Source organism: Zootoca vivipara, chromosome 14 (genome assembly GCF_963506605.1).
Source record: "Zootoca vivipara chromosome 14, rZooViv1.1, whole genome shotgun sequence".
NCBI classification, from domain to species: Eukaryota; Metazoa; Chordata; class Lepidosauria; order Squamata; family Lacertidae; genus Zootoca; species Zootoca vivipara.
The window spans coordinates 44,213,267-44,229,852 of record NC_083289.1 but is presented as its reverse complement, the minus strand read 5'-3'; the positions used below and the strand labels follow the sequence as shown (position 1 = coordinate 44,229,852).

At 44.7% G+C, this 16,586-nt stretch overlaps 1 protein-coding gene across 1 annotated transcript in view; it reads left to right on the top strand.

The window, feature by feature from the left end:
* Nucleotides 1–2,280: 2,280 nt before the first annotated feature.
* Nucleotides 2,281–16,586, top strand: part of OTOA (otoancorin) — a 44,108-nt gene continuing 29,802 nt past the window's right edge. Inside the window, exons 1-12 of the mRNA XM_060282795.1 lie at nucleotides 2,281–2,362; nucleotides 3,758–3,786; nucleotides 3,881–3,911; nucleotides 4,018–4,045; nucleotides 4,553–4,640; nucleotides 5,334–5,465; nucleotides 6,561–6,796; nucleotides 8,518–8,621; nucleotides 12,845–12,945; nucleotides 13,589–13,728; nucleotides 14,347–14,470; nucleotides 15,530–15,745. Coding sequence (XP_060138778.1) covers nucleotides 2,281–2,362; nucleotides 3,758–3,786; nucleotides 3,881–3,911; nucleotides 4,018–4,045; nucleotides 4,553–4,640; nucleotides 5,334–5,465; nucleotides 6,561–6,796; nucleotides 8,518–8,621; nucleotides 12,845–12,945; nucleotides 13,589–13,728; nucleotides 14,347–14,470; nucleotides 15,530–15,745 — 1,311 coding nt within the window. The remainder of the gene's footprint in view (nucleotides 2,363–3,757; nucleotides 3,787–3,880; nucleotides 3,912–4,017; nucleotides 4,046–4,552; nucleotides 4,641–5,333; nucleotides 5,466–6,560; nucleotides 6,797–8,517; nucleotides 8,622–12,844; nucleotides 12,946–13,588; nucleotides 13,729–14,346; nucleotides 14,471–15,529; nucleotides 15,746–16,586) is intronic.

The window sequence follows — 16,586 nt, the reverse complement described above, 5'->3', positions numbered from 1 at the left end:
GTCTACTTGGAAGTAAGTCTTATTAGACTCAGGAGATCTTATAAGTAAGCATGCATAGGATTGCAGGATTGCTTTGAAAGTTAGGTCCACTCTGACCACTTTGATCTGCAGAACTGGAACTTTCACGAGCACCATGTACATTTGTGCTGCCCTTGCGAGGAATCGGTCATTTAATGTGGCAGTACTTATTCTCTGGAACTCCCAGTCTATTGATATTAGCCTTCGTTGCACCATTTTTGATACCTGTTCAAAACTTTTGGGTTTAGGCAAGCACACCACGTTTGCTTCCAAAACTGTTGATTTTATCCATATTTCGATAATGTCTAAATAGACTTCTAAAAGCAAGTCAGGTGATGCTATTGGTACTTCCTTCTGAATATTTTATATGATTTCATGTAAACCACTTAGAGGGCTATTGTTGTTTTATTAAGTGGTATATAAATCTGGTTAAATAAAAATTTAAAATGCATAAAAGCAGGAAAGGCAGAGGACTGAATCTGTCAGTGGAGAGCTGGATTTGTAAGGCATGCCGTGCAAATTAATAGGGCAAAAGCAGAAACAAGTACAACTGAGTTCTTTGTAAGGGAAATTGGATACCTATGAATGACACAGATGTACTGGAGAACTCCCCATGGACTAGCGGAAAGGGTAGTGCAGGTAGTTTTTCCACACAGCGAAGATGGATGGGTCTAATAAATCAAGCTGGTTCCCAAGATCAGATGCTCATAATCTTCAATCACAGTATTGTTGATGTTATTTTATGTTCCATGATGCATGGGAGCTGTGGTCTAAATCACTGAGCCTCTTGGGCTTGCCAATCAAAAGGTCGGCAGTTTGAATCCCTGTCACAAGGTGAGCTCCCATTGCTCTGTCCCAGCTCCTGCCAACCTAGCAGCTCCAAAGCACGCCAGTGCAAGTAGATAAATAGGTACGGCTGTGGCAGGAAGGTAAACGGCGTTTCCATGCGCTCTGGCTTCTGTCACGGTGTCCCATTACGTCAGAAGCAGTTTAGTCATGCTGGCCACATGACACCCGGAAAGGCTCCCTCGGCCTGAAAGCGAGATGAGCGCCACAACCCCATAGTCACCTTTGGCAGGACTTAACCATCCAAGGGTCCTTTACCTTTACCTTTATGCTCCATGATGTTTTTGATCCTGTTCAGGTTGGCTTGCAGGAAATGGTAAAACTGTCTTATTCAGCCGTTTATTTTTTTATGATAGATAGATAGATAGATAGATAGATAGATAGATAGATAGATAGATGATAGATAGATGATAGATAGATGATAGATAGATAGATGATAGATAGATAGATATAGATAGATAAACTTCCCTGGGCAATTTGTTTGAAGAGTTGTGGCAGCAATTTATGTAATAAACAAATAATAGGGTCAGCCCACATTTGGGGAAAATGATCAAGCCAGGTGAATTTGGTTTAGGCTGAGATCCTACACATACAAAGCCAGGGGCAGGTCCTTGAAACACAATTAACTCACAAAGAAAACTGGGCTGGAAATTGATCTTCATATCTTTTTTATTCTTTTAGTTGTAGACTGGGCCAGCCCACACATGAGGCAAAGTAAGGCAACCGCCTCAGGCAGCAGGATACACAGGGGCAGCAGATCCTGATGTAGATCATCATTTGCCAATTGTTCCAGACATATTTTTTCACTCACTCTTCCTTCCCTGGCAGGGAGGGAGGTGCCATTTTGTGGTTCACCTCAGGTGCCAAAATGTTTTGGGCTGGCCCTGGTCGCAGTAATACAAGTTCTTGCTGCAGATGGCCAGTACCATTTTAGGATAGATATTCCCTCCAGTTTGAGAGAGAAAGGGATTGTGGTGGCTGGTGCCCACTTGGATTAGTAGGACGAGAAAAGGGACTGGTTTGTTAAACGGCTCTGGGAATTAGAGCTCTGTGGGGGGAAAGGGGGTCTCCAGACAATGGCCAGCACCTTTAACAAACTACAGTTCCCAGGATTCCATGGGGAAGCCATGACTATTGAAAGTGGTATGATACCGCTTTAAATGTATTGTGCAGATGGAGCCTGAGTAACATATATTAACATCAAGCATCGAAAGAAAAAACTGTGTGTGTGTCCAAGCTCTTAAATTTGCTACAATAATTTTAAAAAACTACCAAAATTTTACAATCAGGCAACACTACAATGGCAACAAGCAATGCAGATATTATTTTGTTCAAATCACAAAGCTGGTCGAAACCTCTTTCTTCCTCTTTCTTTTTGTATTCTGGCTATCTCAACACCATAAAGCAACAGGGAAAATGACCCCAACCCTGAGGATATTTTTCTTCTTGATGTTAACAAATCCTATAGAGGCTTCAAGTCATCAGAACATCAGTCAAGGTAAGATGAAATGCTTTTGCATGTCACAGAGATATTCTGTCTATGAAGAAATTTACGGCCTATTAAAGTGGAATCCTGTAATACTGAGGAAAATAAAGCAAGTTTCCTACTAAAATAAGGGCAGTGCAATCCTATTCAGGAATTAGGAAACAAACAAACAAATAAATAAATGGTGGCAATTCCACTGAACAGACCGAGGGTTTAACTGCCCTCATTTAAAAGGCTGAATAGTGTTTAAGAGATGAGATGTTCTTTTGAGCAGGAACATTTACATGTGTAAATTATATATTTACATGTGTAAATTATATGTCTTTTTCACAGAGCTAATTTTCAAAAGAATTATTTCCTGCTAGTTGCAATTACTGGCACTGCACAGTAATTTGTAGAAACCCCCAAAATACTGTGGTTTTTTTTAACAGTATAATTTGTGAGTTTGGACCCATCACGCCAAAAATCAGGCAAAAGTCACACCAAAGTCACATTTTGGTCTGCCATCTTGATTTAAAATGGCGCCCGGCATGCAAGCAACCCTGAAGGCTGCCACCCCTAACTTGTGAATCCTCATGCTGAGTTTGGCAACGATGTCCAGAGACCCAGCCAATGGGAGAAACCATACCAAATTCACATTTCAAAATAGCACCGAGTGTCCAAATGGTAACAGTCCACCTTCCCCATATCAGGAGTCATTGTGGCAAGTTTGGTGATTATATATTGAGAGGCAGACAAACTTATAGAGGACAGGAAGACAGACAGACAAACTAGTTTCCAAAAATATATATACAGTGGAACCTCAATTTATTAACACCTCGGTTTATGAATTTTCGGTTTACGAACGCCGTTGACCCATCTGGAATGGATTAATTCACTTTCCATTACTTTTAATGGGAAAGTTCGCTTCAGTTTATGAACGCTTCAGTTTATGAACAGACTTCCAGAACCAATTGTGTTCATAAACTGAGGTACCACTGTAGTAGATTGGGTGTTCTTTTTCTATCATTAAAAAAATTTGCAGAATCTTTTGCGATATGATCTAATTTCTCTGGCCCACCTTAGACTCCTTCCCAAAACTTTACTTGAATTGCATTATACCGTATTGGCCCGAATAGAAGCCGCACCCGCAAATAAGCCTCACCTTTAAAATTCAGCGACTTGGGGGGAATTTGGAAAAAAAGTGCAGCTTATATTTGGGCCAATACAGTATTAGCAGATATCACTAATATGTACAATGTTCATGAAGCATTAGTTTCTGTGTTTCTGGCAGCGCAGTTCTATACCTGTCTACTCAGAAGTAAGCTCCATTGAGTTTCATGGGACTTGCTCCCAGGTCAGTACGCGTACAGCACTGCAGTCAAAGCAGTTTCTATTAACATTTTTTGTACTGTTTTCCTCTTTCAGAGCTGCCTCCACAGCTGCAAAGAACCGTGGTCAGTATTTTTATGGTACTTGATATTTTTAGCTACATTCCATAATCCCTGTTATTGCATACATCGTGTCCTCTTCTGTCTCTTTTTTTTAAAGGAAGACGTCATAGCTGGAAAGTATCTAAATGGTAATTGCGGACTATATTTGCATTTATTTTAAAAATCCACGTTATACAGTAATATGAAAGAGAGTATTAACCTTTTGGATTATCCCCCCCCCCTCTTCTTTTTTAGCTCTCCTTGATATACTTCACTTTCAAAGGTAACATCTGATTAGTGTTCTTTACTGTATAGTAGAATATTGGAGACTGTCTTGGGCTACCTGGGAATTTGTAGAAACAAACAAACAAAAAAAGTGGTATTTTAAATGGATAGTGAGGTTTGTGACTTTGGCCCAGTTTGGGTTAAAATGGGGCAAAGTCACACCAAAGACACGTTTTGGCCCACCACCTGGATTCAAAATGGCACTTGACATCCAAACATCAATGATGTAAAGCAGGCATGCCCAAACTTCGGCCCTCCAGATGTTTTGGACTACAATTCCCATCATCCCTTACCACTGGTCCTGTTAGCTAGGGATCATGGGAGTTGTAGGCCAAAACATCTGGAGGGCCGCAGGTTGGGCATGCCTGCTGTAAAGGGTAAAAAGTACCTAGTTATGCAAACTATATAACTATGTTAGTATGAGGATGTACTAGTTAAAGAAACAGTATCATTTCAGAACAAATTAATGAATATACTTTCTTTTTGCCCCCGTTTTCTTCTATAGCACTAACATGTGGACAACTGACTTGCTTAACCAAATCATGGCAAGCCTTCATGCTCAGGATATTGAAATTACTGCTAGCAGCCTACAGGTTTGCATCACTCTAATATCGCTGCTACTAAATATTTCAGTACAGTGGGGGGGGGGCTGGTGGTGGTGGTGAGCGGCGGAATAAATTTTAAAAAATAAACATTCCTAAACTCCAGACCTCAAAGTTGGGCAAATACCTATATGATGACGGACGGCAATGTCCCAAATTTCCAGGAAGCATTTGAGTTCTCCAGAACTCTTCACTGGGAGAATTCATAGCATAGCAAGGAGGGTAGCCAGCTACTTTATACTGAGACAGACCATTGACCGAGAGAGAGAGAGAGAGAGAGAGAGAGAGAGAGAGAGAGAGAGAGAGAGAGAGAGAGGACTGCAGAAAAATATATATGAAGGAGTGCCCTCCTCACTTTTAGCTCTAGTATGTAGCCCAGGCACCCCCAAACTTTGGCCCTCCATATGTTTTGGAATACAATTCCCATCATCCCTGACCACTGGTCCTGTTAGCTAGGGATCATGGGAGTTGTAGGCCAAAACATCTGGAGGGCCGCAGTTTGGAGATGCCTGATATAGCCCTTGACAGATGTGAACCTGGGCCTTGGCAGAAAAAAATTGATCCTCACCCCGATCTATGGCCGTGTCTCTCTTCAGTGTGCAAAGTGTGCATGAAAAAACCAAGATGAATTGTATTTTAATTAGCTTTATCCAACCTCTCCCACCCCTCTCCCCTGTTTTTCAGGTGTCTATAAAAAATTACCTGGGCAACCTCTTATACCACCCCAAAGTGCTGCTGTCAGAGTTTCGACAGATGAATCATCCACATTTTCAAACAGCAATGAAATATCTCTTCAGCAGCAAGCAGGAGCATTTGGTAAATCAGTTTTGGTTAAAGCATGCTGCACACTGGAGCAGTATTGGCCTAGATTCTCTTTTACACACAGTGGTGCCATCACTGGGTGTAGGAGAGAGGTGCTCCCCTCTACATGTCAGAGATGGAGCCTCAGCATGGAAGGAGGAGAGCTTTGACCAGCCAGAGGGAGGTCTGAACAGCAGTAGGTGGCAGCAGAGCTGAAGGCAGGGAGGCAGAGCAGTCTTGTGACTGAGTTGCAGGCACAGCCTTTGGATGTGGGATCAGGTGCATCTGCCTAGAGGGAGTGCAGGTGGCCACCTGGAGTAGACCCGTAAGGTGAGAGAGCCCCATGACTGAGCTCACTCAGTCTACAGGCCGTTAAAAGCTTGGCTGGAGGGGGCATGTCAACTGTTGGGACATCTTTGTAGCTTCCATTCAGTTATGAACCTCCTGGCTTGCTCATATACCTCAGAACCTTGACTTCTGGACCTTGTGCTTGCTGCTGAACCTGTGCCATTATTAGCCCGATCTCTTCCTTACTTGCAAGTCAGTGTTGATGTCATTGTGTTTTTTTTGGTGGCAGCCTCATCATTACCAGTACGCCAGTGCAAGTAGATAAATAGGTAGCACTGTGGAAGGAAGGTAAACGGCGTTTCCATGCACTCTGGTTTCCGTCACAGTGTTCTGTTGCACCAGAAGTGATTTAGTCATGCTGGCCACATGACCCGGGAAGCTGTCTGTGGACAAATGCTGGCTCCCTCGGCCTGAAAGCGAGATGAGCGCCGCAACCCCAGAGTCACCTTTGACTGGGCTTAACCGCCCAGAGGTCCTTTACCTTTACCTTTTTACCCATCTAAAGAGGTGTGTGTGGCATAAGATCTTGACTAGCTGGAGCACCTGCAATGGCTTGTTGCATGGCCACGTCCTATGACTAACAGCCATTGATACTGTTACAGGTTTCAAGTGTATCTGAAGAAGTGTTTGAAGTGTTTCAAGTGTATCTGAAGAAGTGTGCATGCACATGAAAGCTCATACCAAAATAAAGTTGGTCTTTAATATGCTACTGAAGGAATTTTTTTATTTAGTCATTGATACAGCTGCACTCTTTCATTTCAGGAGTTGGGAAATATTGTTATCGATCTGGCTGGCATAAGAGAGAGAATTTTCCAAAGTCCAGGAGGAAACAGGACGTTGTTCCTTATTACTCTGGAAAGGTGCTTCCTGATGCTGAACGCTGTGGAATGTGTGGACATATTAAGCCAGGTCCTTCAGGCATCATCAATGACCTACCTGCAACTCCACACCATAGCAAGGCTCCCAAACGATCTGCAAGAAGATGCTTTTCGAAACCTGTAAGTTACTTTTCAGGCTGTATATAATTCAAGGCAACCAGTGGTTTTATTTTATAAAATTGGACTGATATATCATATCTGTTTAGGGACCCAGGTGGCGCTATGGTTAAACCACTGAGCCTAGGGCTTGCTGATCAGAAGGTCGGCGGTTCGAATCCCTGTGACGGGGTGAGCTCCCGTTGCTTGGTCCCAGCTCCTGCCAACCTAGCAGTTCAAAAGCACGTCAAAATGCAAGTAGATAAATAGGAACCGCTACAGCGGGAAGGTAAACGGCGTTTCCATGTGCTGCTCTGGTTTGCCAGAAGCGGCTTTGTCATGCTGGCCACATGACCTGGAAGCTATACGCTGGCTCCCTCGGCCAATAATGCGAGATGAGCGCGCAACCCCAGAGTCGGTCATGACTGGACCTAATGGTCAGGGGTCCCTTTACCTTTACCTATCATATCTGTTTATTTTGCTGTTGTTTTGGAAGGTCCTAGAATACCCTCACCAAGGACGCTTGCCTGGCATCAGCATTATAAGCCTCACTGATGTCTCCGTGTGTTTTTATATTTTTTGGGAAACTGGAGTCTTTAATATATTTAGTTTTATTTACACATATATACAACCTGAGCATAAGCTGGTAGGACTCACAGCATTAACAACCCAACATATCTTGCCTCCCCATTAGGCTTTCAGGGTGGGCCCCCAAAGCCATAGTTTTGGTTTCAGCACAGTGAGCAAGTCAAGCTTCTGTGCCTCTTTCCAGCTTCCAGCTTTCCAGACCAGGTCTAAATGAAGACCAGGTCTTGATATACAGTATTGTTCTCCTGGATGACATGGCATCAAGCCAGGTGAAAGGGGAGCAACTCTAGCCAGTAATTGCTATGGCAACACATCTGTACTTGAGCAACACTTTTGACATGTAAATGGAGGGCTTAACAGACTTGGCCAGGCCCGTTAAGAGACTGGTTTGACCAGTTCAGCAGCCCCTTCTAATACAAACACCCATCTTACAGATATAAAAACGACAGGTATGGAGGGGGACCCACAGGCATCGTCCAAACAAACCCTTCATCATATGACACTACCTCTTCCCATGAATAAGGTCTGTCCCGAACAGGACAAAAGCTTTCCTTATAGAGAAATAACAGAGGCGGGTGAATAAGGACATGAAAGCATTCATCTTCCAAACACAGAATCAAATCCAAGCTACATTTCCACCCAACATCAGTATAGAAATAACCTACAGTGGTACCTCGCAAGACGAATTTAATTCGTTCCACGAGTCAATTCATTTTGTGAAAAATTCATCTTGTGAAAAATTCATCTTGCGAATTGCAGTTTCCCATAGGAATGCATTGCAATTTCTTTTTTTGCCCATAGGAACGCATTAATTAAATTTCAATGCATTCCTATGGGAAACTGCGATTTGCAAGACGAATTTTTCACAAAACGAATTCGCCTTGCGAGTCACCAACAGATCGCAAGATGCATTCGTTTTGCGAAAAATTCGTCTTGCAGGGCATTCGTCTTGCGAGGTACCACTGTATATGAATAGCAAATGAACCAAAGCAAACCCTCACTCCTATAAAAATATGCTGGGTGATTTAATTCACAAATTTAGAATCTTTTGACTAAGGGTGAGAGCAGGGTGGGGAGGGAGGGAGAATTTTGGCTGACAGGCTAATGAAAGAAAAGTCAATCAAATCCATCCATCATGTGCTGGTTTTCTCTTTCAGATCAACCGTGTTCAGAGACCTGTATGACAGAACAGGAGCAAATGCACAAAAGGCTCTATACAACTGGATGACACAGATCCTTCAAAAATCCTACAATACCAGTGGTAGGTTGAATATCAGCAACCAACAGGTGCCATATACATCTCTTAAGGCCGTGGTTCCCAACTGGTGGTTGCCAGACCCCAGGGGTTTTGTGTAACCCACCCAGGCAGTCCGTGGCACCCCTCCCATAACAAAAACTACCAGAGAGATATCAACATTTTCAAAAGTAGGGGGTCCATGGCTTGACTCTTGAGAAACAGGGGGTCCACAGTACTTAACTAATTGGGAACTACTGCTTTAAGGGCTTACCAGAGTGTCGCCCATATGCCCCATATGTTCCCCATATGGTGCTTACAAAAATCTCAGGAAATACCCCTTCAAAAATTTATAATGCTCCTGAGTTTCTGATTCCACTGGCCCTGCCTCTTCTGCTTTGACACCCCCTACCCTGCTTGAACATGCTCAAATTTAATTGGATGCCAAGTTTGGCCACCCTCCCACTTACTCTCTCTGAGCAAAGGAGGGATGGAAAAAGTTTCTCGCCATAAGTGAATATATTGGAACTGATGTAGGTGCCTTTTACCCATCAATGGGGATTGACTAGACTAGAGGGCATTTTGTCTCTCTCTCTGCTCTTTTAGATACAGCAGCCATTTTGTCCCCTGAACCTGAAGACTTCACCCTAGCCTCTCACTCTCTAGGGTTTAGCTGTCTCTCATTCAGCCATCAATAGGGTTGCTGGGCCAAGAGCACCCCAGACCCTGAGATTTCAGAGCCCAAACCTGAAACCTAGGAGCAGCCTCTGGGGATGCCACAGGGGATAGCCCCCAATGATGTCACGGTGGGCAGGCAGTTCCTGGCGATGTCATTAAGCATGACACACTAAGCATCAACCACAGTTTCTGATAGCATGTCAGTGACCCTAGCAGGGCCGTCTTAAGCCTATCCAGCGCCGTGGTTCAGAGATTCCTTCCGGCGCCCGGCCTCTGCCTTTCCCAGTCGGAAAACCTCCGAGGCGCCACTCCCCCCCAACACCGCCATGCCATGGCTTCTGCTTTTCGCCCGCCGTGAGCAGGACCAGCAACGGCAACGCCGGACTCGCACTCCATCGGGCAGGGCCAGGCACGGCAAGCCACCGGAGGGGGCAGCCTGACGGGCGGGGACGCCGCCAGCTGTGATCCGCCTCTGCCTCCACCTCCTCAGCCAAAGCGGTTGTGCGACGCTGCCATCCAGGCAGCCCTGGCTACAGCGCCAACGGGAGGCTCGCAGCCGGCTTCCCTGCAACGGCACCTGCAGCCCAAGAAGAGGTGGGCGAGGGCAGCGCTGCCGGTGGGGCTTGAGTGCTGCTCCTCCGGCAGGAAGGAGTCTCCAGGCATAGCGCAGCATAGCAGAGGCGCCTTCCAAAGCGCCTCCAGAACTTGGCGCCGTGGCGCCTTGCGCCAATAGCCTCTATGGCTAAGACGCCCCTGGAGCCTAGGTATATGCAATAATTTTCAGCCAGCTCCTTGCAAGCTGCATGCACAGCCTTCTTAATTGTTCTTTTTAAAGGCACTCTTGCCCACTTGGCAATTCAAGCCCCTCCCTCTGCCATCAAGCAGGTGGGGGGGGGGAGCAGGCAAACCTGGAGAATTCAGGTCAGCCCTGGCAACCCTAACAATCACACTCCACACACCCTGCTCCAGGCTACATCAGGCTACACCCTCTAACATTTCTCCGATGGAAATAAGGACGTCCTATTCCTTAAAAAAAATAATACAGGTAATTATAATTTTATGATTTATACCCCACCCATCTGACTTGAGTTGCCCCTGCCACTCTGGGCAGCTTCCAACATATATAAAAACATTATCAAGCATTAAATATTTTTTAAAAAACCTTCCCTATACAGGGCTGCCTTCAGATGTCTTCTAAAGGTTGTATAGTTACCTATCTCCTTGGCTCAAGGGTCGCATAACTCCATACCCTTCAACATTTCTCTGATGAAAGTAGAGATGCCCTAAGGAAAAGCGGGACATTCTGGGATCAAATCAGAAACTAGGATGGCTTCTGTATATCTGGGACTGTCCCTGGAAAAGAAGGGCACTTGGAGGGTCTGGTAGTGAGTTTCCCTTTGGTGTGTGTGGCCAAATGACGGCAAATGGACCTCCCTCCACTCAAAATCCTTACTCTGACCTCTGCATGCCTCTCCTCTTCCAGCTGCTCAGAGACAAATCCTCTTGTTCATCTTTCTGGGGGAATAACAGTGACTTTCATGCCATGCTTTATTGTAGGCAATTGTCTAAGAATTACAAGATAGCAATGAGGTAGAAGATAATCTGTTATTGGGAAATGCGTTTCCCAATGCACATATGGATCCTGGACACTGATTCCTGGGAAGGATCGATACAGCTGTCTACACAGCATATCTAGATCAATGATAGGAGTTATTGCAGGAAGAACTGCACCTGAATCCAGCAGAGGGCTCCAGAGCAAAAGCTATAGATCACTGCTGGTTGAAATCTGCCCTTGGAATCAATCACCTTGTGTCCAAAGAAATGAGTAGATCTCCTCAGTTGGATTACTGTAATCCTGTGGGACTGCCTTTGAAGGAAGTTGAAAATGCAGCTGCTTGAGTTTTGACTTTAGGTTTTGTATTCTGTATACTAATAGTGAACTAATTATCTAAGGGTTGTTCCTTATGTTGGCAAAATGACACCATCCCCATCAGTGCCGGATTTACGGATAAGCTAAACAAGCTATATCTTAGGGCCCCACTCTCTTAGGGGCCCCAAGAAAATTTAAAGGAAAAAACCCCTGGATCTAAATTTACAAAATAGAAGATAAAAAACAAATAAAATAAAACCTACATACAGCAACAGTGTTTTGTGTTGTGTAGGCTCCTATGATGTAAGTAATGGGCCCCCAATCATTTTAAGTTAGAGCTTAATAATTATTTCACTATTAATATACTTCCTCTTAATTGTATTTCACTATTAATATATACAGGAGTGCCTGGCGTGCTCTGGTCCATGGGGTCACGAAGAGTCGGACATGACTAAACGACTAAACAACAACATTAATACACTTCTTCTTAATTGTATTTCAGTTCAACAATTACTTTGTTAAAATGCATATTTTTTGTTATGTGCAAATGGCTTTAGATACCTATTAGGTCCATAAATTGCCATATAGCATATATTCAACACAAAAAACAGCTGCAATTTGTTGTTGACAAAGGGCAGCTGGACATACCGTGTTTCTCCCAAAATAAGACACGTCTTATATTTATTTTTTCTCTAAAAAAAACACATTGCGGCTTATTTTCGGGGGATGTCTTATTTTTTTATTGAGCATGGTACGGGGCTTTCTTGCGCCGCCCGCTGAGCCCGCTGCCGGGTCCCTGGGCTTTGTGCGGTGCGGCGCGTCGTGGCTGGGGCTGCTGCCGGCTCCTGCCGGCTCCTGCCACTTCGCGCGCCGCCCGCTGCCGGGTCCCTGGGCTTTGGGCGGCGCGGCGTGGCTGGGGCTGCTGCCGGCTCCTGCCAGCTACTGCGACTTCACGCGCCGCCCGCTGAGCCCGCTGCCGGGTCCCTGGGCTTCGGGCGGTGCGGCGCGGCGCGGCTGGGGCTGCTGCCGGCTCCTGCCGGCTCCTGCGGCTTCGTGCGCCGCCCGCTGCCGGGTCCTGGGGCCCGTTCAGTCGGAGCTCGGCGCGTCTCTGTGCTGGGGCTCCCGCTGGGCTGGGGCTTGGCGCGCGCTGCTGCGTTTGCCGGCTCCCGCTGGGTCGGGTAGGTACCGGTACCCCCCAACATGTCTTATTTTTGGGGGATGTCTTATATATTTTTGCCTTTAAAAGATCGTGCCATGGCTTATTTTAGAGGCACGTCTTATTTTAGGAGAAACACGGTATAAAGGGCCCCATTACCTTCAGTAGCTTAGGGTCTCATCAGACCTAAACCCAGCCCTGATCCCCATGCACAAGAGTGTCTGGGGGGTATCAGCAGGCTTGTTGTGTTGGTGGGGACCCCAAGGTTTGCAAAAGTACAAGAAATTTTCTCTCCCCCCCCAAAAAAAAAATATCCGAGGGAAACTGCTGGTCATGCACAGCAGTTGCAGAATGTTTACTGACAGCTGGCCAGAAAACTGGGAGGAGCGGACACTGAAAATGCCATGGCTGGCTGGCTAGAGCCCTGAACAGAAGCACTTCTCGCTGTAACATTTTGTTGCAAGCCCAACTTGTTCGGTTCGTTTATAATAGTAATGATGCTCACTTGGCTATGAGCATTTTTCTTTTGTGGCGTCCCAGAACCAGAGAATTCTACTTCGTGGGTCAGTGCAGACAACCTGTGGATCCTAGGAAGATATATGGTTCACCTCCCACTGGAAGAAATCACAAAAATTAACCCTAATGAGGTAAGTAAGGATGATGTACTCACCTGAATATTGGTTTTTGGAATATATAAGGCACAGTTGGTGTCATTCTTATGGCTCCAAATACTGCTCTGGATTTCAATCACAGTACCAGTTTGAGTTCTGAGTAAACACATACAGAGAGAGAGAGAGAGAGAGAGAGAGATTTCTCATGAAAGAGAGCAAGATTCTAGCAGTAATCAAATCCACAGCAATGATCTCTACTTTTTAAAAAACAGCTCCTGAAGTTATAAGAGGTCAAAACTGGCTCTCACACACTTTTATTGTTTAATAAAACAAGCATTACTGTATTGAACAAAAGTAAGATCTCCTTAAGAAAACAAAATATGAATCTAGGTTATTATTATTGTTGTTGTTGTTATTATTATTATTATTATTATTATTATTATTATTATTATTATTATTAACAGTGTTCTGTTTAGAACACAGAACTTGTTAAATCCAATTAGCCAAGGCAACAGGTCTTATCAAGAGCATTCTAAAATGCAAGGCTCTTCTTTGCTGGGCAGAGATTGAGGGAAGTGGGGGCAGTGGAGGGGATGTAGGTAGGTATATGAAATATGAATTTAGTGTATACTGCTGAGTTCAGTCCTGATAACACACCTTTAATCTCTCTGCTAATTAGATGAGATTGTTCATCAGTTATGACAATGCAACAAAGCAGCTTGACACCGTGTATGATATCACACCGGATCTTTCGCTGGCTTTCTTGGACAGAATAAATGCATCAGGATTTGATATGAGAAACACCTCAACTCTCTATAGGCAAGTCATATTTCTCAAGGTTGTATTTTTTGCAAGTTGAGCATGGTGGTGAGGAGCAGAGAGATGAGGCTAAGTGTTTCAAGGATTGTTATCAAGTCATGGGAAAACTGTTTCCTTCTGGACCCCACAGTGTTATATGGTGGGTCCTCTTATTTTTATTTCATTTCATAAAATCTATACACTGCTTGACTGTAAACAGCAGCAGCAGCAACCTCAACGTATTTTCCAAAAAGATAAAACAAGAAAATCAAGGGGGGGAATGCAACAGTACTGAGGTGGTACAGTCCCAGAAGGGCTGTGTCACGTGATTTTTCTGGACATGTAATTTGATTCAAAATAATTTGGTTTGATTGGTTGCCCGATATAACAGTTCCACTTATATACAGTGCACTTAGAGTATGGAAGACATGTTGTGTGTATTTTACCATCTTATGAGCCTTACAACAACTCTAAAAGAGAGGGCAGCCTTATTAACCCCCTTGAACAGAAGTCAAACCAGGGACTTTCTGGTTTATAACTCAGTCTCTTAACCACTACACTGCGCTACCCAGCTGCACAGTAGTGATGGGCATTCAGTAGGGGAAGGCTGCCAACTCACTTCCACATTCTTTCATGCAGGTTAGGCTTGCTGGTTTGTTTTTACAATGGTTTGGAACAGATGGATGCCAATGTGGCCCGGGTACTGCTTCATCAAATGATTAAATGTAACCAGCTGAGGGGTTTCCAGGCTGATGTTCAGAAGGTGGGTATAGACTTTATTCTTGCTAGAATGATTGCATCACTTTGGAAGGACTTTGGAAGGGACAGAAATTTGAGCTTAGTGTCATGTCATGCTAGCCAGCCTGCTGGTTACTTGGTTCTGTAAAAGACTGTCCATTTGGGCACCTGAGAATTTTGGTGGCAGTGGGTTCCGAAGAACATGGAGCACTATGCCCAGATGTGATAGTTGATGGCAAGCCAAGAATCCACCCAACAAACTGCCTAGGTCAGGCTTCCTCAAACTCAACCCTCCAGATGTTTTCGGGCTACAACTCCCATGATCCCTAGCTAGCAGGACCAGTGGCCAGGGATGATGGGGATTGTAGTCTCAAAACATCTGGAGGGCCAAGTTTGAGGAAGCCTGGCCTAGGTTGTTACATCTCTTTCCAACTCCCTCTGGGACTTAGAAAAGTATGTCATTGGATATTGTCACAGATTTTTCCCTACCAGGTGGGCACAGTACATTCCTGGTAGCAGTGAACATGTTTGCAGAAATGGCCCATTTCATATCTTGCATCCTGTCCGACAAGTAAATAGCTCACTTGTTTATCAAGCATGTATTCCACCTACATGGGCTGTCAGAAAGCATTGTATCTGATTGAGGTTGCCAGTTTACTCCATGGTTCTGGCACAGCTGCTTCCATCTACTGGATGTTGATCTTCTGCTCTCCACAGCATATCACCAATAGACCAATGGCCAGACCAAATGCACCAACACTACTCTGGAGCAATATCTCTGCTGCTCCATTAATTACTATCAAGACAACTGGGTATATCTATTTTCACTTTGTAGTTTGCCTACAAGAACGCCCAGCACTCTTCCACACAGCAAACATTCCTTTTTGCTAACTACAGCTGCTGTGGTTCAATGTGGTGTGCAACCCAGGCCTTTATGTGTTTACACCTGTTGAGAATGTCTGTTTAGAAAATGTTGCTATTGATCAGACAAACAAAGGAAAGTTAGCCTCAGAAAGCATACATGTTTTAGCTTCTGATCAGCTTCTGATCAGTTCTTTAACACACTTTTAAAAAACTGTTTCAGCTCAAATCCCAACTTCTTGACATTGCCATGCAAAACCAGACATTGAATGACACTCTTGGGTCACTCTCGGACGCAGTCGTGGGACTAACTATCAGCCAGTTGGAGTCTCTCTCACCTGAGGCTGTGCACAGTGCTATTCCAACCTTAAACCAAGTCTCTGGATGGGCCAAGAGCCAGATCATGATTTTATCCAGCAAATACCTGATGTATGAAAAGGTACTTTGGGGGGTGTTGTTGTAAAATGAATATAAAACGAACTTTTCAGAACTGCTCTGCATTGTACCCAAGCAATGCCAGGTAAAAGACTGGTAGTACAATATAAAGTGCAAGGGACCCAGGTGGCGCCGTGGGTTAAACCACAGAGTCTAGGGCTTGCTGATGAGAAGGTCGGCTGTTCGAATCCCTGCAACGGGGTGAGCTCCCGTTGCTCGGTCCCAGCTCCTGCCCACCTAGCAGTTCGAAAGCATGTCAAAGTGCAAGTAGATAAATAGGGACCACTCCGGTGGGAAGGTAAATGGCGTTTCCGTGTGCTGCTCTGGTTCGCCAGAAGCAGCTTTGTCATGCTGGCCACATGACCCGGAAGCGGTCTGTGGACAAATGCCGGCTCCCTCGGCCTATAGAGCGAGATGAGCGCCGCAACCGCAGAGTTGGACACAACTGGACCTGATGGTCAGGGGCCCCTTTACCTTTTTACAATATAAAGTGCAAGTGGCTCAAAAGCCTTCTGCCCATGATGTGCAAAAACAACCTTGGAGATTTTACATATACAGTGGTACCTCTACTTACGAATTTAATGCGTTCCGAATGCACATTCGTAAGTCGAAAAAAATTGTAAGTCGAATCCCATAGGAATGCATTGTGAGAAAAAAATCGTAAGTCGAAGCAACCCTATCTAAAAATTTGTAAGTAGAAAAAATCCTATCTAAACCGCATCCAAGATGGCGGACGGAGCTCCGTTCGTAAGTAGAAACATTCGTAAGTAGAGTTATTCGTAAGTAGAGGTACCACTGTAACCTATGCATACTGTCCCAATGTTGTGTTATACTCTGTTAATCGG